The sequence below is a fragment of the Dipodomys spectabilis genome, unplaced genomic scaffold (genome assembly GCF_019054845.1).
Source record: "Dipodomys spectabilis isolate Male_0828 unplaced genomic scaffold, ASM1905484v1 ptg000023l, whole genome shotgun sequence".
In the NCBI taxonomy this organism is placed as follows: Eukaryota; Metazoa; Chordata; class Mammalia; order Rodentia; family Heteromyidae; genus Dipodomys; species Dipodomys spectabilis.
In genome coordinates, this window is record NW_024870700.1 from 4583993 (window position 1) to 4607278 (window position 23286).

At 42.8% G+C, this 23286-nt stretch overlaps 1 protein-coding gene across 2 annotated transcripts; it reads right to left on the bottom strand.

Annotated features, from left to right (window-relative positions):
- Window positions 1-1754: 1754 nt before the first annotated feature.
- Window positions 1755-22832, bottom strand: Ddx25 (DEAD-box helicase 25). 2 transcript variants are annotated; one of them, XR_006146891.1, is made up of 13 exons: window positions 22738-22832; window positions 21974-22040; window positions 21658-21702; window positions 21055-21190; window positions 18699-18791; window positions 18493-18595; window positions 16685-16799; window positions 15353-15530; window positions 11541-11778; window positions 10332-10494; window positions 8402-8590; window positions 7082-7208; window positions 1755-2455 (listed from the first exon to the last, which is right to left on the bottom strand). XR_006146891.1 is itself a non-coding variant. In XM_042674858.1 (12 exons), the coding sequence occupies exons 1-12, from the start codon at window positions 22798-22800 to the stop codon at window positions 7147-7149; spliced, it is 1452 nt and encodes a 483-aa protein (XP_042530792.1). In that variant the 5' UTR covers window positions 22801-22832; the 3' UTR covers window positions 7010-7146. The 2 variants fall into 2 exon arrangements, 1 of the variants encoding a protein (XP_042530792.1); XM_042674858.1 differs by lacking the exon at window positions 1755-2455 and having other exon boundaries at window positions 7010-7208.
- Window positions 22833-23286: the final 454 nt, after the last annotated feature.

Below are 23286 nucleotides of genomic sequence, written 5' to 3' on the forward strand. Positions count from 1 at the left end.
CACTTGAGCCACAGGGCCACTTCTGGCTTTTTTTTCTCTGCTTATGTGGTGCTGAGGAATTGAACCCAGGGCCTCATGCATGCAAGGCAAGCGCTCTACCATTGAGCCACCTTCCCAGCCCCTCCAAGTTTCTTATCAATATACAATTACATATATGTTTTAAACATAATTATGACAACTATTTTAACTCTTCCTCCCTTTTTTCAGTCAAGAATTCTTCCCTAGATCAGTGCTCTAAAACCTTGTTACTCAAAGCATGGTCTAAAGTCACCAGGCCCACCCAATCTTCTGAACTAGAAACCTGCAGATTTACAGTGAAGTCTGAGGCATACTGACTCAAAGCTCTTGTACACACTGAGATTGTAATCTTAGTCCCTGACTTGTCTCTTCCCAAGGTTGTGGAACATCAGTAGGGTTGGGTGTTGGTCCCACAGACAGAGAGATTTGTTGGGTGTGGTGTGTTGTCTCTAAGCTATCTAGGCTAATCAGAGGCAGAAGTAGTGATGTCAGAGATAAAAGGAGAATTGAGTCCATTTCAGGTGAAAAGCATTTGCAATGGCCAGGGCAGGTTCATGGTGCAAGCAGGTCTTGAATCCTGGCCTCTTGCTCTTCTCCACAGCCACCACTGTCCCATCACATGCACATATTAACCACAAAACCTGCTCCCTGCAGACAAGTGGGCACACAGGCTATGCAGTAATGAAATGGTGACACATCCTGCTGAGACCACCTCCCCTCAAGCACGACCTCCCCAAAGCAATCATAGCTTTTGGGCCCAAGTATCTTCAAGTCTTTGCTCCTAGCATGCCTCCTGACCACTTCCTTGAGATAGCAAAGACCTAGTACTGATCGAAAGTGTAAAGAAGTCAAGGTAAGTGTGGTGGTGCACATCTATGATCCCTGCAACTTTGATGGCTGAGCTGGAGGATGATGGGTTCAAGGCCAGTCTGGGCCTTGATGAGAACTCATTAAAACAAAATGAAAAAATAAGTCAACACCTCCCCAAAAGTAATAGTCAGTGCTAAATGGATGAAAATAAAACTCGAGAGTATTTTTTTGGAAATTGATTAAAAAAATGGTTCTAAAATTAATCTTAAGAATGAGTGTTTTAAAAAAAATACTAAGATACACGGTACTCTTAAACTGATATATTGAATGGAAACCCTTTGTACAACTACCTTAAAATTTTTTAAATACATTATATAACAATAATAGTTAAAACTGGTACTCCCACAAGAGAAAATAAACTCAGTAGATCCCTGGCACCTATTTATTATATGTGCTTAGGGGATAAAAATTCAATATGATAAAGGAGACGCCAGAAGAAGGGGAGCAACAGCGATCTCTCAATAAGAGGTATTGGAATTCTCAGTGATATTTTTTTCCTCCCCTGCTGGGGACTGAACCCAAGGCCTCATACATGTGAAACAAGCACTCTACCATTGAGCTACAGAGTTATTAACATTTTGAGGAAAAATGCTATTCCCTCTCAAGAGAATTTCTGATGGATTAAAATCAAATGTTATCTTACTGTAACAACATATATTAAAATTGAGTATGGTTTGTAGAGTAGGGCTAACATTTTAGATCCAGTAGACCAAAATAATCACAAAATTGACACTTGATTAAAAAATTAAATTTGTATGAAACTATAACATAAATACAAAAAGGCAGACACAGTTGGAAATATTTTAAGCAAATGGTTAATATCTTTATTGTATTTAGAAAAAAACAATTCAAACAGATTATTTCACACAACTTGACAAGGAAAACATTTATCTCATGAGATAAATGGGCAAAGGGTACTACTACAGATGTTTTTCAAACAGTGACTCACACACAAAGAAATACTCAGTCTTATTTGTATGAAAAGAAACGTAAACCCAAACAAGTTAGCACACAATCTGAAACTGAAAATATCCCTTGCTGGTAAGATGAGGGACATTACTGGCAGAGCTACAGCCTCAGTCTACTGAAAGCTATAAGAATGCTCCTGGTTTTGGCCTGGTACTCAACTCTCTATTCCTAAGAAATAATTCAAAAAGTTGGTTGTTGTAGTATTCCTTATAATGCTGGAAAACTGGTTATCACATAAATGTTGAACAAAGATAGTTATATGCATACTCACCAGGGTAAGATAATCTAGTCTATTATTATTATTATTATTACTTATTGCTAAGACTATATGTAACAGAAAAACACTTGGATATTTCAAGTAAAAGGATATAATAACAAACATGCACTATGACAAGCTATCTTCATATTAAAATGGAATGGACTACATCAAGACAATAATTGTTATGATGAAGTAATGAGATCTCTAACTTGTGCTCCATTTGTTAGCTGTTTTATTGCTCTTGTAATAGAAATATTAAATAAAAAACAATCCACATTCTGTGTAAGCTGACGGAGCGTAGTATAAAGAGATGGTCACATGGGGAAGAAGCCAGTGAATCTGAAAGTTAAGACAGGGTGCAATTAGAAGCTAATCACCCGATTTTCCTTCCATCTGAGAAAGGATCTTCCTCTGTGCACAGGACTCACATTCTTCCACATGTGTAGGGTCATAGGAACATGGTGGCTCAGAGTGGGCAGAGCCCTCAGAGATCAGGTATGCCAACATCTTGCTAAGAACTAGAAGTATAACCCCCATTTCAAGTTAGCTTTGCCTTCTGGTTGAATACTGCCATGAACAGGGAGCTCAGCACCTTCATGAAGTAGCCTGCTCAGTCTGTTCTAATTCATGCTGGAAGCCTTTACACATGACACCTCTGACCTTCACACAAAGCAAGGCTTCCTAGTCAACAGCTTTCTTCCAACCAGGATTTAAAGCCACAAATCACAAACCAAAGGACTGTAGTGAATGGGACTATATTATTCTTTCTAGTAGACCAATGACATTAAGTTCCAAATAGGAGACTATCTCTATTCATGGCGGAAAAATAGATTCTCAAAATTTGAATGAAGAAATGGATTTTACTGATTTTTTTTAACTGATTAAGATATAGGAGATGGATTCCCCCCAAAGAAAGCGCGGCAAACTAGCTCTAAAATCTGCAGTCTTGGTTAAAAAAACAAAATTTCAGTTCTCCTGAATACAGAAAGAGCTTCTCTGCAGAGATTTAATTAATTAATTTGAGAGTACTAGTGTTTGAACTCAGGGCCTTGGACTTGCTTGGCCCTTGCTTGGACTTGCCACACCCCAGCTCTTTTTGCTCTACGTATTTTTCATTAGAGTCTCATGTATATACCAAGGACAACATAGACCAAAATTCTCCTAATTGTACTTCCTGAATAGCTGGGATGACAAACAGGTACCACCATGTCCAGCGTTTTATTGGTTGAGATGGAGTCTTAGGAACTTTTGGTTGGTTCAGGCTGGCCTAGACCTCCACCTCCTGAGTAGCTAGGATTACAGATGTGAGCCACCACATCCAGCTCATATTTCATATTCTACTAGTGCTTCTCCTTATTTCTAATCTTGGCAGAATAGGAAGGCTGATAAACTGGTGGTGATGGAGGGCTAGGCAGTTTCAGATATGAACTGCTTGGCTCTTTTATGGGTTGTCTGGACACTTATTTCTCTAGTAAAGAACTTAGCCCATTTTAGGTACATTTGCTGTACTTCATTAGAAGAGAATGCAAGTTGAACTTGGAAGGAATGCACATAAAAATGTACAATAGTGCTTCAGCCTCACACTCATTTTGAACGCAGAAGAGAACTGTGTGGAGATAACAGTCTAACCCACATCTTACAGCTGACACCAGGCAACAAAGTGAGGAGCAAGCAGGGGAGCAGGTCCTAGGCAAGATCGCAGCTCAGCTGCCCTCCTGAGGAACATGAAGGGCATGTCCTTCTCTTAGAAAGTAGAGAAAGCCTTCAGTGAGTGCTGTTGGATTTCTAGAGCAGCCAGCTGGTGTTCCCTAAAGCCTAGAGCAAGACTGTGCCTCGTGGTCCAGTCTGTTTGTGGGCTAATGACTGGAATGAGGGGGTCTTTCATATGCCTGATTGCTCCCTGAGAGTAGCTGTGGGGTTGGAGTGAGGAGGTTAGAACATAGAGAATCTGGCCCTTTGTTACTCCTCACTGATGGCTTCCAAAAGCAGGCATGGCTGGCTGCACTGGGACAGCAAGGCTCCTGGCTCAGAGCACACCTAAGTGGGGGTGCAATTTCCATCTCAACAACTGGGCTGTCCCTTTGTGTGGGTTTCTTTTTCTAATCTAGGCCCCTACCTGAATCAAGAGGACCATAAGCCAAACCAAGACTTGGTATAACCGGCCTCTCTGGAAAAGTACCCTATCCCTACCACAGCAATCCTCCAGTAGACAGTTTTCCACTGTTGACCGTATGTGCAGAGACTGGCAGTGATGGCGTGTCAGTGAGGAAGACCAACACTGTCTCCAAGTACAATAACATCTCCTTGAGAAGGAGCTGTCAGACAGCCTACCAGACTATGACCGACTCACTTGACTTTCTTATTATTAACAGCTGCCCACAGCTCATCACAACAGCAGGCCTCAGGCTAGGTGGCCACTCACACTCCCACTACAAATCATGGCTTTGTTCCACGTAGTTGTGAAGTTCAATATGCTAACAGTACTGACCTGGCCAAGATAAACTTAATGGATTTGGCTTAGTTTTTGGTGCCAAGTAATACACAGCTGATTAAGCCAGTTCACAGATGCACTGAAATAGTCTAGTTATTCCTTGCCCCTATCCTCAGCCAGGCTGTGCTTACATTTCTGAGCAAGGAGCTGTACCCTGCAAAACAGCCTTTGACTTGCCAAAGCAGACAGTTGGTGTTAATACAGCTGTGACCCATGCAGAAAACACCACAGCTTTCCTGCCCCTTAGGAGGAAAGACAAAGGGAAGTGAGCAAAGGGAAAGGCAGGAGAATGCCTGAGTGTTTGCTGACCCTGTGGGAACAGTTGCCAAATGGAGCTGAGTGGAGGCATTCCAGGGTAGCTGACAGAGGCCTTACCAGAAACTTGAACGAGAAAGGGAGGTGCGAACTTAGGACAGATACACTAAGGCTGAGTAGAGTAGAAAGATTAAAGCAAATTCTTAGTTACAGAAAAGTATCTTCATATGCACTTCCCACCTTTCCTCATCCTGTGTCATCTTATTAGGATTCAAATCTAGAATGGGAAATGTCAAGGGAAAATGTTAGTGAAGGAGGAAATGGCAAAGAAAAATATTTACTCCATGAAAATAAATATCCATGGAACACCTTCCATGTGCTGGGCCCTACGTCAGGATGGGTCTTCAGTGGAAAAGACTGGCCACCAGCTTCAGTCCCGAGAGGAAGGCAGACAAGGAACTGGAGAGGACATAATCAATTTTCTCTCAGCACCTTTGTCTCCTCCCTAGACAGTGGCCTGGATGACCCATTCCTGTGCGTATGCTGTGAGTGTGCCTCTATGTGTTTCTGAATTCTACCCTCAGAGTCTGGCTCTGCCTGCCCTGGAGAGGAAATCTATAGTTTTCCACCAGACTTTCCAGGTCATGCTGGTGATGAGTTGGGTCTGGGACCCTATCTCTGCCGACTAGAGGAGGAAATTTCTAGGTGGCACGAAGTACACACTGGGAAGGCATTATTGGATATATCCTGTGCTTCTGTGCGAGCCCCTATGCATCCTCCTTGAAGCTGGCTCAGCATGTGCTAGGGGCTCTCTTCAGTGCGACACTAGTGACCTGAACAATTCTAGTTTTTACCATTAGACTCTAAATTCTGAGATGTTATTTGCTAGTCATCTCCCATCTCCTGGTTTTGAGTATAAGAATGCACATACAGTACGTATCTGGGGAGCCTGGGGATTTTTATGTATCTCTGAGCTCGACCCTGGGTTTTAATATGGGCAGCATGACATATGAGTTGAACATCTACACAGATATGGCAGAAACCACATCCACACAGAGTGACAAAGACTTGGGCTGGAAAAGACAGAGCTGGAACCTGGCCTCTGGCTGCCAGTTGCTCTAGCTTAGTGGGAGACTAGTCATTCACCCCATTTTCTCAAGCATATGGCCTTACTCTTTTTTTTTTTTTTTTTTTTTTGTGATACAGGAGGAGGGTGGGCTGAACTTAGGGCCTCCCACTTGCTAGGCGGGCAATCTACCACTTGAGGTGTGCCTCCATCCCCTCATAGCTGCATTTTTGAATAGCAAATACAAGAAATTTTAAAAGTTTCTCAGTGAGTTTGAAGGAAAAGGTCCAGGGTTTTAGATCCACCAATATGTCCTGAAAGCAAAATCCCGTGGCTCCCTGAAATGTTGCTTCTTTAATAGAATGAGGGCTTTATTTGATTTTAACTTTCTTCCTATTTTAAAGACATGCCTAGAATAAAGCCAGGTTTCCAGAGATTGTGAAAGAACTGATGACAGAATTAATCTCTAACCTAAAGACAGTTAAGAAGCAAAGCAAGAAAGAAGTGACTTGAAATATTTAAAAAGGTCAAGAGCTCTCTCTTCCAAATGTGCTTTTTAAAGGTTTTCTTCCTACTTTCAACTCAGAACGTGGGTACATGTGGGTGCAGGGGAGGGACAGGAACATTAATCTCTGGAAAAGACAGCCTCTAGGTGAGGCTTAATAAAAACGCGTAGCTTTTCAGTTTGTTCGGCAAGCTCCAATTCCAAACCCAGTAGAGTTATGCTGCCACCTTGTGGCACTGGCTTACAACAGCCACAAGGCTGCTCCACTTTTACAAACCAAATTCCACATCCCTACAGACCACACTCAGATTATCCGTAAAAACATCAGAAAGATCCTTAGCCTGCTGTGGTGGGGGATATGCCTGGGATCCTAACACTTTAATACATCTTATGTCCAACATGAGCGACACATAGTGGGTTTTAAAGGTTCAGGCCAGTCTTGGATAGATAGCTAAACACTGTCTCAAAACATCATTTAAAAACAAAGGAGGAGGAGGAGGAGGAAAGAATGTTGCTTTCTTATTTAAAGAGATCGTGTGCTTCATGTCATTTTGGTTTCAAAAAGACCTCAGGTTGAAGGGTACCACGACGTTTATTTTGCCATCTGTGACAGTTTCATGTTGCAAGAGTCTAAACATAAAAAATTACCTTCAAAACCTGCCGCAACATTCTCACACAAACTAGGATATCTCACAAACAATAAAGTTCTTTCTTCAATATTCAATCTTTTCAATCTCATCCATGTCTTCAGGGTCCAGCTGCTTAATACTGCTATCTAAAAGAATAAGAGAAAGAAATCAGTCTTACCCCCGCACTTAAATGGACCTTCATTCCAGCCAACTCTGAACATCTCTGAAAATACATATTCCTGCGGAATCTTGCCTGAGATAGGAACTCGAAGACAGATGGTGACTGAAGAAACCCCCAACACTAACTAAAGTAGCAGCAAAGCTACTAGACCACAGAGCACATACATCCAGCTTCCTTGGGGCAGAAAAAGGCCCCCGTGACAGACAAGCCTGGGAAGCATGAAGCATTCTCACTTCCCAACAAGACCGGGTCCTCAGCAGCTCACCGTGACACCAGCAGCCTTCCTGGTTCCTTCTCCTCTCACACTCTCCAGTTAGCCTAGCACATAGCCAGGCCATAGTGGCAAGGGTGGTGGCATGGCATGCCAGTGAATGGACAGCACGCATCCTGAAAACCTTCTAAAATCATATTCTAAACATCATCTATGTGCTTAGGTGCGCTTCCTGAGAGCATGCCCACTGCTTCCAACAAAGATTAAGCACCACTCCCCTAGAAGGGAGCACTCAATGTTCTTGCCAAGCTCTCTAGGGTCTGAGGTAATCTGAGGAGTGGCCAACCAGGTGAGGAACTGAAGAGAGGAACTGAAACTGAAAAAGGAAGTTAAGAAAAAAATAACACTAGAGGAATCTGTTACTTTGATTATGGTACATCTTTATAAGATGTGAAAATTTCCAGACTCCAGAATGAGCTCCTATGACTTCCACTTTAGTATTCATTTATTTGTTTGTCATAGGGCTTGAACTTGGGGCCTGAGCACTGCCCCGGAGCTCTTGTTCTCAAGGCTAGAACTCTACTACTTTGAGCCACAGTGCCACTTCCAGTTTTCTCGTGGTTAATTGAAAGTAAGAGTCCCATGGACTTTCTTGCCCCAGCTGGCTTTGAACTGTGACCCTCAGATCTCAGCCTCCTGAGTAGCTAGGATTACAGGTGTGAGCCACCAGTGCCTGGCTCAGTTTTTTTTTTTTAAACTATCACATAAGAGTTGTTTGTTTAATCAACTGTTCTACAGTAAGACTCTGGACATGTGACTTGGAGGCCCTGTATCACGGCTTCTGCTCCATACTCTCCTGGGCCTCTCCATCTGATCCTCCTGGTACACATGGCTCCATTAGTAAACAGAAGGTTTGCAGCCCCAGCTGGGGAAGCAGTGCTACTTACTGAAGTGGTCCTGGATTTTCATGAGCAGGGGCAGCTTTTCCACTTCAATCATGTTGAAGGCAAGGCCTTTTTTCCCAAAGCGTCCTGTCCGCCCTATGCGGTGGAGGTAGGTCTCATAGTCTGGCTCTTCTGCTTGGTTTATGGGGAGATCAAAGTTCACAACAATTGTGACCTGCTTCACATCAATCCCTAGGAGAGGAAAACACTGTAGTCTTGCAATCATCCTCACAGGACACAGCCTCTCAAGAACCACATTTGCCAAGGGAACTGTCATTAATGGAGACAATTTGGAAATCAGACCTGGCTTGATGACACTGTAATAGGTACTTTGGGCCAGGCAGTTGGTGCATGCTGTGGTATCTACGGTGCTGGACAGAGTGCCAATAAAGGCAAATTACATGTACAAAGCATGTGTGCATGCTGGAGGCTGGAGGGGGAGGCAGAGGTGCCCTTACCAAGCCTACAGAGGTCTGTACTTGGGGCTTTTTACCCTTGATGGAATGACTTCTCTGCTCCATTCCGTCATCAAGTCTTTTTTATTCTTTGCCTCAACTGCTCTAACAATCCACATGGGCTTCCCTCCCACCTCTCCCACCATTCCTCTAATCCCTCCTGTGATAATCACTGAAGCAGGGGCTGGTGCACCTGTGCTCAGTCCCACACACCTGAGCCTGCCTTTAAAAGCCCTCACCTCTACTGTTGCCCAGGAAGACTTCTGTATTCTCCAAACCTTCCATCCACCAACAAACAAGCTGTGTGGGTCATAATCCTTGTCCTGTCCTAAGTCTATCCTAGAGATCTCTGAATTGTCTTTCTTCTAGGTCCTGGTATTGTGCTGTTCAATAGGGTAACCATTAGCTCCATGTGGCTATTTAAATTTACTAATCTAATTCATTAGTCACATTAGCCACATTTCATATGCTCAAGAGCCATACATGGTAGTGGCTACCAACAGGACAGCACAGAATAGAACGCAACAGAACATTTCCACCAGTGCGGAGCCCAGCATCTACTCCCAGCACAGCAGACTGAATTTTATTGGGTGAACTCAGAATGAACCGGGGAACACGACTTGAATGTGGGGTCCAAGAAAGGATATGGAATGGAGGAAGAAAGCAGGAGGCCTAGCTATTATTAATAAAACAATGACCTTCCTCCCACCAATAGTCAATAGCCTTAAAATGGGAAATACCTCAGAGACATGCCACATTATTATTAGAGAATGAAAATGAGAAGAACAAGGAGATACTACTATATATCTAGTGGATTGTTAAAGTCATAAACAATGCCATATCAGTTACAAGCAAAGGTCCTAGCAACTAAATAAACTCCCTATACTGCCGGGGGAGGCAAAATGATCCAGCCATAGTATACAAGTTGACTAGCTTTGTATAAGGCTAATCACACTTGTCATATGATCCACAATTCCACTCCTAGGTATTTACCCCAAAGAAACGAAAACATGTCTACACAAAGACCTACACATAAATTTTTATTGCAACTATATTCAAAAGAGCCCAACTGGAAATAATTCCAATATCCAACTGGTGAATGAAGGAACTATCAATGAAACACTATAAGCAATAAAAAGGAATGGACTATTGATATACTGACAATGCTGGCAAAGCTCAAAAGCATTATGTTAGATGGAAAGGCCAGACACAAAGGCTACACAATGTATGATTTAATTTGTGTGGCATTCTCTGAAACAGAGAATAGAGACAGAAATCCAAATGGGGATGTGCCAGGGGCCATGTGACAGAAAAGAGACTAACTGCACAGGGGCTTGAGGAAATCATACAATGTTTTGTATTTTGATCAAGTGATAGTTCCATGACTGGTCTGTACTTGTCAGAACCTCACTCAACTTCAAGAGTGAATGGCATCCTATGTAAATTATACCTCAACACTTGACTTTAAACACACACACCTCGAGCACAAACATTGGTCGTTATAAGAACCTTCTCTTTCCCATCCCGAAACCTCTGAATGATGGAAGCTCGCTGCTCCACTGTCAACTCCCCGCTTAACAAGGACACCTGGTGGCCATCCTGCATCATCTCCACAGTCAACCACTTGGCATTTCGACGGGTCTACGTGAAAGACAAAAGTCAAGGCACCCAGATGAGGGAGTGGGGATGGGCTGCAGAGAAACCAGAATGGGGGAGGGGTGTGCAAAGAAACTAGAATGGAGCTGGGGACACTTCTTGCCTGTGTTTCTCAGCATACCCTCTTAACCAGTCAACAGGCTTTCCAAGAATGCTCGCCATGAGCCAAGCATCTGGCTAAAATCTTCGCAGGCATTATGGGCATGGCTATCATAACACTTTAACTAAGTAGCTACCCTGAAAAAAATTAAAAAAGACAAAACATTTCCATAACATAAAAAATGTTAAGTAGCTTACCCAAGTTTACATGGCTAGCCTGAAGCAGAGCTGAGCTTTCTTTCACTCTATGTTTTCAGTGCTGTCCTTGGGCCTGGCAGGTACCAACCTACTACAGTACACTGGTGGAGGTGGAGGTGAGTGGGAGGCGAGGCCCCTCCCACCCCAGGCAGCTTAGAGTAGTCATATGACAGGGAGAAAATCACTCAAGTAAGCATGACAATGTCAGTCAGCAAAGATAAACAAAAATAAAAATAGCCCTGAAAAAAAACAGGGTGATGCTACTTACACTAAGGAACATCCTTAAATAAGTGATAAATGGTACCTATAAAAATTATAGTTGGGTGCTAGTGGCTCACACCTGTAGTCCTAGCTGCTACTCAAGAGCCTGAGATCTCAGGAATGTGGTTGGAAGCCAGTCTAGGCGGGAAAATCCAGGAGACTCTTATCTCTAATTAATCACCAGAAAACCTGAAGTAGAGCTGTGGCTCAAAGTGGTAGAGCATTAGCCTTGAGCAAAAAAAGCTCAGGGACAGCACTCAGGCCCTGAATTCAATCCCCATAACTGGCAGCAACAACCAAAAAATTACAGTAACTATCAATCCAAATGGGGATATCAGAAGCAGTCTCTGTAAAATACAGATCTCTGATTAGAGCTACTCTGAAGATGAAGCTAGAGAACATTTGACAAGTGCTGAACACCTGCACCCGAAGGGGACATCTAGGCACAATGACGACACATCCAGCGAGTTTACCTGGCAGAAGATGATGGCCTGGCCAATGGTGATGCTGCCATAAATGTTGCACAGAGCTTGGTATTTATCTGTCCTGTTCTCACACAGCACATAGTACTGTCGGATGTTGTTTAGGGTCAGCTCCTCTTTGCGTAACTTGATAACATTGGGGTCAGGAATGATTCGCTCAGCGAACTGCCACACAGAGTCCTCGAAGGTTGCTGAAAAAAGGAGCATCTGGCATTCGGAGGGCAGGGCTCTGCAGGAGGGAAGGGAAGATGGCTGTCAGCTGCTCCCTACTAACCTGCAGACATGAGATGCTGTCTGCAATGAGAAATTCACCTCTGTCCCTCCTTGCTGCCAAGAAAATGCTACAGGAGCTCAGAACAAAGTTTAGGTCCATGTTCTGGAGGGTCTTGAGGCTTCTCATGCCAATTCCCTGCTCAGGTGAGCTGGGGGAATGGTACAGATGCTCTATGAAAGTAAATGGGGGCAACGCTCACATAGACTAGACATTAGATTGCAGATGTTCTTTATCTTGGGAGGGAAAGAATAGCATACACAACTGACTTTCAGGAATGGGACAACCTATAGACAAATCAGAAGGGAACCAGTTATGTGCAGTAACTAAAATGTAAATGGAGCCCAAAATGAATACAGGTACATAAAGTTGAAAAATATGTGAAATGAGCCAGGTGCCAGAGGCTCACACCTATCTACAATTCTAGTTACACAAGAGGCTGAGATCTCGAGATGGCAGTTCAGAGCAAGCCCTGACAGGATATTCCATGAGATTCTTTATCTGCAATTAACCACCAAAAAGCCAGAAGTGAAGTTATGTCTCAATAGTAGAGTGCCAGCCTTTAGTGAAAAAGCTGAAGGACAGCATCTAGGCCGAGTTCAAGACCCCAGAATGTATACACACATATATACATGTGCACATACACATACACACACACACACACTACATATATATATAGCGTATATATATATATATATATATATGTAGAGAGAGAGAGAGAGAGAGAGAGAGAGAGAGTATGTATGTAAAATGGACCCTTGGAGCTAGCAGTCAGGAAGGAGGTTAAGTGTGGGGACATAAAGGGCAAGTGACAGCAGCAACCCTCCAAAGCCTGTGAGGTGCTGTAAATAAAATCCTTTATCTAGGCGTGGTCACACAGCATGGCCACTAGGGGGGATCTCACTGCACCATAGATTGGAGAGTCATATGCATTCTTCTCGACATAGTTTCTACATCAATAAAAATGTCAACCATAGCCAGGTGCTGGTGGCTCACACCTGTAATCCTAGCTACTCAGGAGGCTGAGATCTGAGAATCACGGTTCAAAGCCGGCCCGGGAAGGAAAGTCTGTGAGACTCTTGTCTCTAATAAACCACTAGAAAACTGGAAGTAGTGCTGTGGTTCAAGTGGTAGAGCGCTCGCCTTGAGCTGAAGAGCGTAGGGACAGCACCCAAGCCCAGGATTCAAGCCCCACGACCAATAAAAAAAAATGCCAGCCATATACAATTTATCTTTAAACTGATACATAAAACATTAAAAAATTATATTAATGGGACACCATGTGAGACCTGTGTACACTATATTGTATTTCAATCAGGTTCAACTTATCAATCTCACCATTTTCTTACAGTTGAAAACTTTCAGAATGCTTTTTCCTTTTGAAATGTACAGAAGGTTAGTGCCACCTACAGTCACCAAAAAAGACAGAACGTTTTGGTCCCATCTAGCTATAATTTACCCATTGGCCAATATCTTTCCAGCTCTCCGTCCTTGCTATTCTTTCCAGCCTCTGGAAACCACTGGTCTACTCTAATTTTCCATGAGACTGACCTTTTAGTATAGTTACTATGTAGAGCAGTAGGGTGGGTCCTCAAAATATTAAAAATCCAACTGTCACATGATCCAGCAATCCCACTGCTGTGTGTGTGTGTGTGTGTGTACACAAAGAAAAAGAAATCTGTCTAAGAGGTATCTATGCTCCCACAGTCACTTCAGCTCTATTTACAACAGCCAAGAAATACAAACAACTAAGTAGCTATCCATGGATGAATTCATCAATTCATCTACTGAGGAAAGGAAGGACAATGTGCTGCACATACACAACGAAATACTAACCATTAAAAGAATGAAGTCCTGTAATTTGTGAAGTAACAAAAATGGTACTGGAGATCATTATGTTAGGTGAAATAACCAGGCATAAAAAGACAGTTACCACATGATCTCACTAAAAGTGCCAATGTCTCAAAACGAAATAAACAAAAGAGTCCAGGGAGAAACTACTTCTTTTGAGATCAAAGAATAAACTACAGCATTATCAGGGAATGAAGAGGTCTATGGTCCACAGATTCCCAAACATTAGTTTAAGGCCTGGGGCATAGATCATCTGGAAATAATGATCTGTAAGATCAACTGTGGTAGAATGTCTATCTATATTATGCATTATCCTCTCAACTCCCAACATCTGTTCATGTGATAAAGAGATAAAAGACACTAGTCTACAAAACATGGAAAACACAAGAGGAGAAACTTGTGGACAAGATATTTCAACACATTTTTGGAAGCTGGAAAAGAATGCTCAATGATAAAGAGAGCGAAATAAGAGTATGGGGGGAGGGGGAGTGTAGTTGTGGAGATGGGAGGGAAGGGATGGTAGGGGAAAAACAAAGGAGGAGGCAACAATGCTTGATAAGAAATGTACTCATTACCTTGCTCATGTGATTGTAACCCCTCTGTACAGCATTTTCACAATAAAAAACTTATTTTTTAAAAAAAGAGTATGAGAGCTTTAGAGCAGAGAGAGGAAGAAAGGAAGCCAGCAGCTTGCTCAGATGCATGGGGAGTCCTAGAACCTGACACTGCAGAGACCAGATGACTAGGAGGAAAGGGATGAAAATTAAATACATGTCAGAAGACAGCAAGAAAATTCTGAATACACATTCTGGGACCTCTCAGCAATCTGCTACATCCTAATTTTCACTGGAAAAAGATAATAAAGAGCTGGCATTCTAGGGCCTGCCTGGCTAGCTCATTCCAAGGAGATATTTTACACAAATCAACAGAAGGAAAAGAAATATGGGCTATTCTGCAGAACACATTGGACTTAAAGGTTAAGTATGAAAAGTTTAAAACATCTCAATAATTGTTGAAATTTTTGGTCTCTCCATCCCTTCCCCTTTCCCTCCCTCCTTTTCTTGGTGCTGAGGATTGACCCTAGGGCACTGTACGTGCAAGGTAAGGCTCTATCACTGAGGTATTCATTCACAGTGCCTCACCTGCTTCTTTGTAAAATATGGCTATTAGCGTGAGCATTATTAGTACTTAAGGATTAGGAAGTTAAAAGAGGGTATTTACTTGGGCTGGGCAAGGACTAGTGCCTTTCATGACAAGCATTTCAATACTATTTAGCAGTAGAGACTACTTTATTATAAATAAATGATAGATTCCTAAATTCTCTCCCAGAAATTCTGGTTCAGTGAGTCTGATGTTGGGGCTGGTAATCTTGACAGAGAGGCCTGGGAAAATAATAGGGTTTTCTTACAAATTAATGGCTAACTCAGGACTAGACCTGATTTCAGTTATTGTGCTATTCTGTTATTCATTACATCCTCAGTAGAACTTTAGAACTCTGCTTAGAATATAAAAGACTACTGGCAAGTGTGGTGCAAACCCAGTGAAAATATTTCATCTGTAAGTCTGTGTTGCAAAAATAACAAAGGTAAGATGTAAACTGAGTAACTGTTATGGGAAGCAGACAAATGAAATTTCCCATAAATTCTGAGAACCCAGGAATAAAGATGAGTCTAAAGGTTACCTTTGAATACGAATGCTCTGATCTGAGAATCCTTGTGTGTCAATCATTACATCGGCTTCATCCAGGACAAACACACGAATCTTAGTCAAATCAATCAATTTTCGCTTGAAACACCAATCTAGGACGGTCCCAGGAGTGCCAATTACAATCTGTTTGGTGACTTCGGTGCCTCTAGGAACTGGGAAGAAAAGGATTTTTAAGCTCTCTTTTAGATGCAAACAGCTTCTCACAACCAGTTACAGGTCAGGGCAACGCAGGGTGAAGCTTAGAAAGAAGAGCATAGTTCACAGTCACTTTCCAAGTGTAATACCTGAGGTTCACAGGTTGTTTTTGAGTTTTTAAGTTTCAGGATAAATTCCCAAGTTTCTACGATTATGGTAACAGTCCTACATATTGTGCCTACAGTATCAGCTACTCAGGAGGTTTATTTCACAAGTTTAAGATCTGCCTGGGCACCATAGTGAGATGCATTCTAAAACAAGAAAAATCCACATGCAAGAATTCCACTGCCCCCTACTAGCACACCTGTGAAAAGTACAAAATTTTCTCTAAATGGAAAACCAAAATGCCCACCATTCAGTTACATAATTATGGAATATTATGAAATGAAGCCAAGAAGAATGAGTAGTGTGAAAAATATTCTGTCATTTTTGTAAACAGTGACACAAACATGTGCTTTCTTTTTTCCAGTCCTGGAGCTTGAACTCTGGGCCTGAGAGCTGCCCTTGAGCTTTTGCTCAAGGCTAGCACTCTACCACTTGAGCCACAACGCCACTTCCAGCTTTTTCTGATTAGTTTATTGGAGATAAGAGTCTCATGGACTTTGCCTGGGCTGGCTTTGAACTGTGATCCTCAGATCTCAGCCTCTTGAGTAACGAGGTTTGCAGGTGTAAACCACCAGTGCCCAGCATTTGTATGTTGTTATATGAGCAAAAGCCAAAGGCTTGCCTGTTTTCAATCCTGTAGTTACTTTTCGGATTAATTTTTGGGCAAATAAGCACAACTTTCACTTTTGCCTTCTAATCTTCTATCTTTTAGTTTTTCCATAATTATGTAGTCCTTTAATTAAAAAATTAAAAAGCATTTCTGCACACATCATGCAAATTTCAAAGGAAAGAATATATAAGGGCATCCTTTTTCAGGGGGTAGAAATGACATATCCTTATGTTCCAGGAATGGTGCTCAATGCCTACTCCACCTTGTTTCACTCAATTCTAACAACTCTACAGTCCAAGTGCCATTAGAGATGAGAAAGCACAGAACTTTTAATAGCCTTATTAGTGGGAAGGCCAGATTTTAAAATCCAGCCAGCATAGGCTTCCTGGCACATACTTCGGTTCCCTCGAATGGCATACATCACTTCAACATCCACGCAGAACTTTCCCATCCGCTCAACTACACGGCCAGTCTGCAGAGCTAATTCGTAAGTAGGAGCAAGGCAGAGGCACTATAAAACAGAGAAGAGGGGAAAAGAAAGTCATAGAAAACAGTTTCAATTTGAATGACAGTTACAATTTATACAGGGAAAAACTCAGAGTTGACATTAGAGATTTTGATTGAATAAAATGTTATAAAGTGAATACAATTTAACTGTTCATACAGCTGAGGAAAATGCTGAGAGAAAAGAGTACCTGATGGAGAGTCATCTTTTATACACACCTTCCTAAAGGATTATTTAGAAATGCAAGTTATTCGTTATCCTTTTTACTTGGGAAAATGATGGGATATAGAAAGGGGACTCAATGAGAGAGAGAAGGAAAGGTAAATCATAGCTTGAGCACAATCCCCATCACCTCTTACCTGCTTTAAGAGCAGAACACTTTCATTTGTTTGTTTGTTTTTTGGTCCAGTCCTGGGGTCTGAACTCTGGGGCCTGGGTGCTGTCCCTCAGCTCTTCAGCTCAAGGCTAGCGCTCTACCACTTGAGCCACAGCGCCACTTCCGGCTTTTTTCTTTTTGTTTATGTGGTGTTGAGGAATCGAACCCAGGGCCTCATGCATGCAAGGCAAGCGCTTTACCACTGAGCCACCTTCCCAGCCCTAGAGCGGAACACTTTCTACTTGATCCAACCCATTTCTCTATCCCTCTTTCCCTCCCTCTCTCCCTCCTGGAATAGCATTCCCCAAACTCTCATTTGTTGTTCTATCTCCTGTAAAAATGTCAGTAGTTGATGAATGAAGATTCTGATGGGGAAAAAAAAACCATTTATGTGCCTCAGCTAGGGACCTGTGTCAAAGTGCAAATAATACTCTGCACACCGATTTTTCAACATGTGCTCAAGCACAGCACATCTGGAATCATTTTGGCTGACAAAATCAAACCTCAGATGCTCAGATATAAATTTCACTGACCTTGTCCAAAATGCACATGATTTCCTACGCCTGGCTTTGACCGGGCACATTTATAGTTTATCTTAGGTACTGGAAATGAAGTTTTCTGGAAAAGCCCTTGTGTTCCTACAGCCTTAGCATGTATGGGCAATCAGCTTGTGAAATGAATCAGTGAGCACCCTTTGGAAAAAGGGAAGATGACCAGATGTTTTGCATGAGTGGAAGCTAGGTTAGAAAATAACATGCTGAATGCCAGTCTTTGATCAACCAGCTTGACTATGCCACCTCTGGAAAGGCACTTCTCTAAGTGTCAGCTTCCTTGTCTGCTTCAGAGAGGTAGACTGTGTGACCTTGTGCACCTGGACAGCATCCTTCATGCTTACTTTATGCTAAGCACAAAAATAGGTGCTAAAATACATATTTTTTCCACTGAATCTCAATGATGATACTTGAAGAAAGCATTCACCCACTCATTCTTTCCTTCATTGCTTAATGAGTGGTTTCTATTTAGGCACTCTGCTGGGTATTAAGATTCAAGGACAAACAGATCTACCTTGCTGAATGCCTTCAGACACGCTACATTTGCAGACTAGGAAACAGACTTGCCTAAGCCATTCATCTGGCTGGTCAGTGGAGAGACTGGGACTGAAACCTATAAAGTCTGTGTCCAATACTCTATGCATTTATGATAAACACCTATTCCACAAACTAATGTATCACATAGTCATCATATACTTGCAATAAGATCACCTGTTACAAAAATCCCATTAGCATTACAAGGATTCTCACTTTTCCCACAGCCCTTCCATACCTGGGGGAATAATTCCAAGGCGTTCACTCTGCTTAGCATGGCCAAGACAAAGGCGGCTGTCTTTCCTGTTCCAGACTGGCTCTGTGCTATGAGGTTCTGGGGTCTATACAAAAGAGAAGACCACTGGGCATAAACTGAATACAATAGCTTGAGCATAAATTGAAGAGACCCAATCAAGTTGAAATACCACTACCCTGGAAACTCACGGATGTGCCAGCATCATAGGGAGAGCCATCTCTTGGATTTTGGATGGCCTATTAAATCCCATTGCATAGATCCCTTTTAGTAACTCTTCCTTTCTGTCAAAAAGAAAAAAGTCAAACTTGAAGCCTATGATTGGTCATTAATATGCATATTCTAGTAGCCTTCAGAAATACATACTGGAAAGGCGTGAGTCCAACTTTACAACTTTAAAAGTAATATTTAGACATACATCATTTAGGTCTGGGAATGTGGCTCAGTGGTAGAATGCTTGCCTAGCATGCATGAAGCCTTGGGTTCAATTCCTCAGTACCACAGAAACAGAAAAGGCCAGAAGTAGTGCTGTGGCTCAAATGATATAGTGCTAGCCTTAGGCACAGAGACTCAGGCCCTTAGTTCAAACCCTAGGACTGGCAAAAAAAAAAAAGAAAAGGAAAGAAGGAAGGAAGGAAGGAAGGAAGGAAGGAAGCAAGCAAGCAAGCAAGCAAGCAAGGAAGGAAGGAAGGAAGGAAGGAAGGAAGGAAGAAAGAAATCATTTATACCTTACAACTTCCAAACATACAATTATGTCTCTACAGCTGGATCATGAAAACAATAAGACACACTGTGAGCCTAGACTAAGGACAGCAGTAAGGGCCTAAAACTGAATTGCTAAATTCAAAAAAAGTCATCTGAAGCTGGGCACTGGTAATTCACACATGTAAACCTAGCTACTCAGGAGGCTGAGATCTGAGGGTCTCGGTTCTAAGCCAGCCCAGATAAGAAAGTCCATGAAACTCCAATTAACCATCAGAAAACCAGAAGTGGCTCTGTGGCTCAAAGTGATAGAGTGCTATCCTTTAGCAAAAGAGCTCAGGGACAGTGCCTGGCCCAAATTCAAGCTCCTTAATTGACAAAAAAAAAAAAATCATCTAATAAAAGGAGGATTGTCAGTTTGGCAAAGGAGTTATATTTTCTACATCAGCAGAAAACTAAATGACACTTATGGTTTAATTCCTTTCTAAGAATAACACTGAACTCTTTAACAGCAATTTTCTGAAAATACAAAATTTTATTGAGGTGATTCTTTTATTACTTTTCTCAGACTCATTCATTGTCATATTACCTTATCTTAAGGCAGTAGTATTAAATGTATCTTTCATTAACTCTGAGAAAAAAGTAGGCAGGACCACTTCTATCTTTAGTAACACACACATGTGGATGCTCCTAAGTTAGTAAATTAATTGGTAGACCAGCAGCCACATTTTAATATAGGAAGGCCACTCCTCTCATTTAAAAAATGGGCATAACGAATTTGGATTTTTACCCTTTTTATAAGTCATATGTTAGCAAAGCAGGGTTTCCTTTTGGGAGTCAAATATTGGGTTTCCCTCCCCCTTGCCAAACTAGGACCCTTGCAATGAAGACCAAGCCTGAGAAGGAGAAATAGGAATCAAGTCACTTCTACTATAGTTATCAAATAAGGCATTTGAGACCAGTTCTCTACCGTGAAAATGAACTTATATAACAAAGGTTGGCAGTTGTGAGCTAGGGAAAGTCCTGGTACAAGTAGCCCTGCAGCTGTTTAGACTCATCAACAGGGCCCATGAATCATGGGCAAGAGGTCTGTCTGGACTTATCCCATGGCTGGCTTGCCAAAATAGTACTAAATTAGGCCCAACCGGCCCATTGTGCATGATGGACAAAAGGGGTTGATAACACATATTTATAACTTTCTCTTTTTGTTAAAATATATTTCTTTAATCCATTTGATAAATTCCCAGAGAATAGAAACACCCTTGCGCAAATTACTCGTTTTACTATTATATGAAATAAAGTATCATTAGGAATGTAAAAGCTTCTAAGTTATCTACAGAAGGACGAGGGAGGGTGTGTGTGATCGAAGCCCCTGAATCTGGAATGGGATATCGGGAGTTGGCAATATGGCAGTGCCTGACTCAATGTCTTGTTTTACTGCAAGATTAAAATATTTTGACTGTATAAGGAGTGAGAACCAGTGGGAGAGAAGGGTGACAGGAAAAGTATAAGGGTGGAGAATATGAAGTTCCTCATACACATGTATGAAAATCCAGTATCAAAACCTATTAAAATTGTTCATAAAAAGGGGGAGGGAAGAGTAATAGAGGGAGTGAATTTGACCAAAATCCACTATATGCATGAATGAAAATGCCACAACAAAATCCCTTTATGTATGGTAATAAAATGATTAAAATACTATGTTCTCAATTTGTTAGGAAACTAGGGTAACCTAGTTCTCTCTTAGCTCTATTTTAATTACATGCAAAACATACACATCCATTTTCATAATGAAGAGTAGAAAACAAGAGATCCTGAGGGCTTTCATTATTAGCATTTACTCACAGCCGCAGCTCTTCAAATGTTTTTACTGAGTAGAGTGGAGAGCTGGGATCTTTTTGCAAGACTTCCACTCGGTGACTGGATTCTATTAAGGACTGGCGGATTAACTTGTTTAAGAGTGAATTCGCTGCTAAATCCACTAGAAAAGCAAAAATAAAAAACAGGGACATCAACCCTCCTGAGTAGCAACTAATGAATTGCCTCTCCCACTCAGTGGTTGCCTATTAAGCTATGGAACCTACTCAAATCTTTCTTCTAGAAAAGGTTCTAGAAAGAATGAGAGTACTTAAAATTCCTTCTTTCATAAAGATCCAGTTTCTTATGTTACTGTACCACCAGCCACTAACCTTAAGCAAGCGAGCATCTACTGCCACCAGACCCAACCGTTCCTCGCCAGCTAGAAATTTTTAGCCCTCTCCTTGCATATTCTAGTTCAACTTCCTCTAAAAAAAAAGAATATTCCTCTTCTGATTGGACATGACTTCTGATACTACTCACAAACAAGACTTGAAACAACAATACTTTTTTACTCATTCATATGGCCAAAGGTGATGATAAACTGAAACAGACTGTTAGGAGATACACACAGGTAAATCTGTCTCCTACCTACGTCATCTTCATCATCGTCTTCCGCATTATCAAGAGAGGTATCTAAAAGGATAGAGAAACAATAAATGTAAAGATAAATGCTGATTAGAAATACATACTGCACGCTTCCATTTTTTTTCTTCCAGATTCTATGGTGTATATAGACAGAAAGAGTCATCTAGTGCAAGAGTAAAGTGGGAAGATAGGAGAAGGTCATGAATGTAACTTTAAGGGAGCCAAAGGTATTTCAGCTGGCAGGTACATGATGAAAGTAATGGGTTTGTTTTTTTTTTAATTAACTGAGGCCAGTCTGCTTTATCCTAACAACACTCACCTATATTTGGGACTGTGGTACTCTTAATACCCCGAAGGTTCTTCCGGGGGTGGATGAGATTTGAAAACTATTAAAAGACACAAATTTCAACCAATATTAGGAAGCAAGCCATCAAGCAGCCCAGTGCTCCCCTGTAACAGGGGCTGGAAGGGGTCAGGGGGAAAAAAAAAAAAAAAACACCCCAGAACTTTTTCCTTTGCAATGTTCAGTATTTCCAAATAGGTCTCCTGTATGAATTATATTAATAAAAAAGAAAGAAAGAAAGGAGGGGGAGACTTTCTGTCGTCCCTGCACAAGAAATTCCTCCTTGTAAGGCCTCTAGCTTAAATGAAGGCAGTGCTGGGGGCGTGGAGGTGTCTCAGCACCCAGAGGGGTGGCGGCTAGGGAAGCAGCGTTGGCAGACAGGATGGAAGGCCAGCTTTGGTCGAATCGGGTGAACAGAAAACTCCAGTAGAGTCAGGACCATCAGCTCCTCTCCCTCCCTGGAGGTCCAGGTGTCTCCATTTTCCCCTTTCAAACCCCGAAGGTCTCCTCTCTGGGCATCTCTGCGGCCCTCTCCCCAGCGCCCCCCCCCACCTCCCCACCCCACCATTTAACACCCCCATTCCAAACACTCGCCGGGCTCGCCCTCTTCCAGCACATTCCCCCCTGAGGGTCCCAGGCCCAGCCGTCCACCCCGCCACCCCCCCCCAGCCTCCAGCCCCCTTCTCCCCCCCACCCCCCAACCCCGTCCCCTCTGCCCTCCCCTGCTCGGTGGCGGTTACATGGCTGTTCAGCCGCTCGTTCTCCGCCGCCCCGGCGTCGCCTCCCCAAAGTAACGACGCCATAGCTGCTATGCCAGCGCCGCCGCTCCCGCCCCCAGCACGTGCTTCCACCTCAGGCGCGAGGCCGCGCTCGGCCCGGCTCAGCGGCCAATGGGATCGCGCAGGGGGCCGGCTTAAACTCCGCGGCCGCCCACGGCGCGGCGCGCGCAGGCGCAGAGATCCTTCTCCTCCGCGCGGAGGGGGCGGAGGGAGCGGAGAGCGTGGACAGCACGGGGACGTGCAGGAGCCCCCGCGAGTGCGTGCGGATGGGTCCGCGGGCTTTCGGTTCCGGCAGCTCCTCCGTCTCTCCTCTCCCTCCCCTCTCCATCAGGGGCCGCTGTTTGAGGAAGAGTGCAGCGCTGTCTTCGTGAACCGTTGCCACCTGGTGACCTCTGTGCCAATCCCCCCCCCCCCCATCCAAGACAGTTCTCCCGGTGCCAAGGCCGCACCCCACTCCCTGCTTCAGGCTTCCCGGCCTCTTCTGTGCGCCGGACATCTTCGGCTTGCACC

What these genes read in the sequence shown, in the direction of transcription:
- Ddx25 (XM_042674858.1), bottom strand. Translation starts at nt 22,800, where the DNA reads ATGGCGTCGTTACTTTGGGGAGGCGACGCCGGGGCGGCGGAGAACGAG. An exon ending in TACCACAGTCCCAAATATAG is followed by an intron (nt 21,703 to 21,973) that starts GTGAGTGTTGTT and finishes CTATCCTTTTAG; the next exon opens with ATACCTCTCTTGATAATGCG. An exon ending in CCTTGGAATTATTCCCCCAG is followed by an intron (nt 16,800 to 18,492) that starts GTATGGAAGGGC and finishes TCTGTTTTATAG; the next exon opens with TGCCTCTGCCTTGCTCCTAC.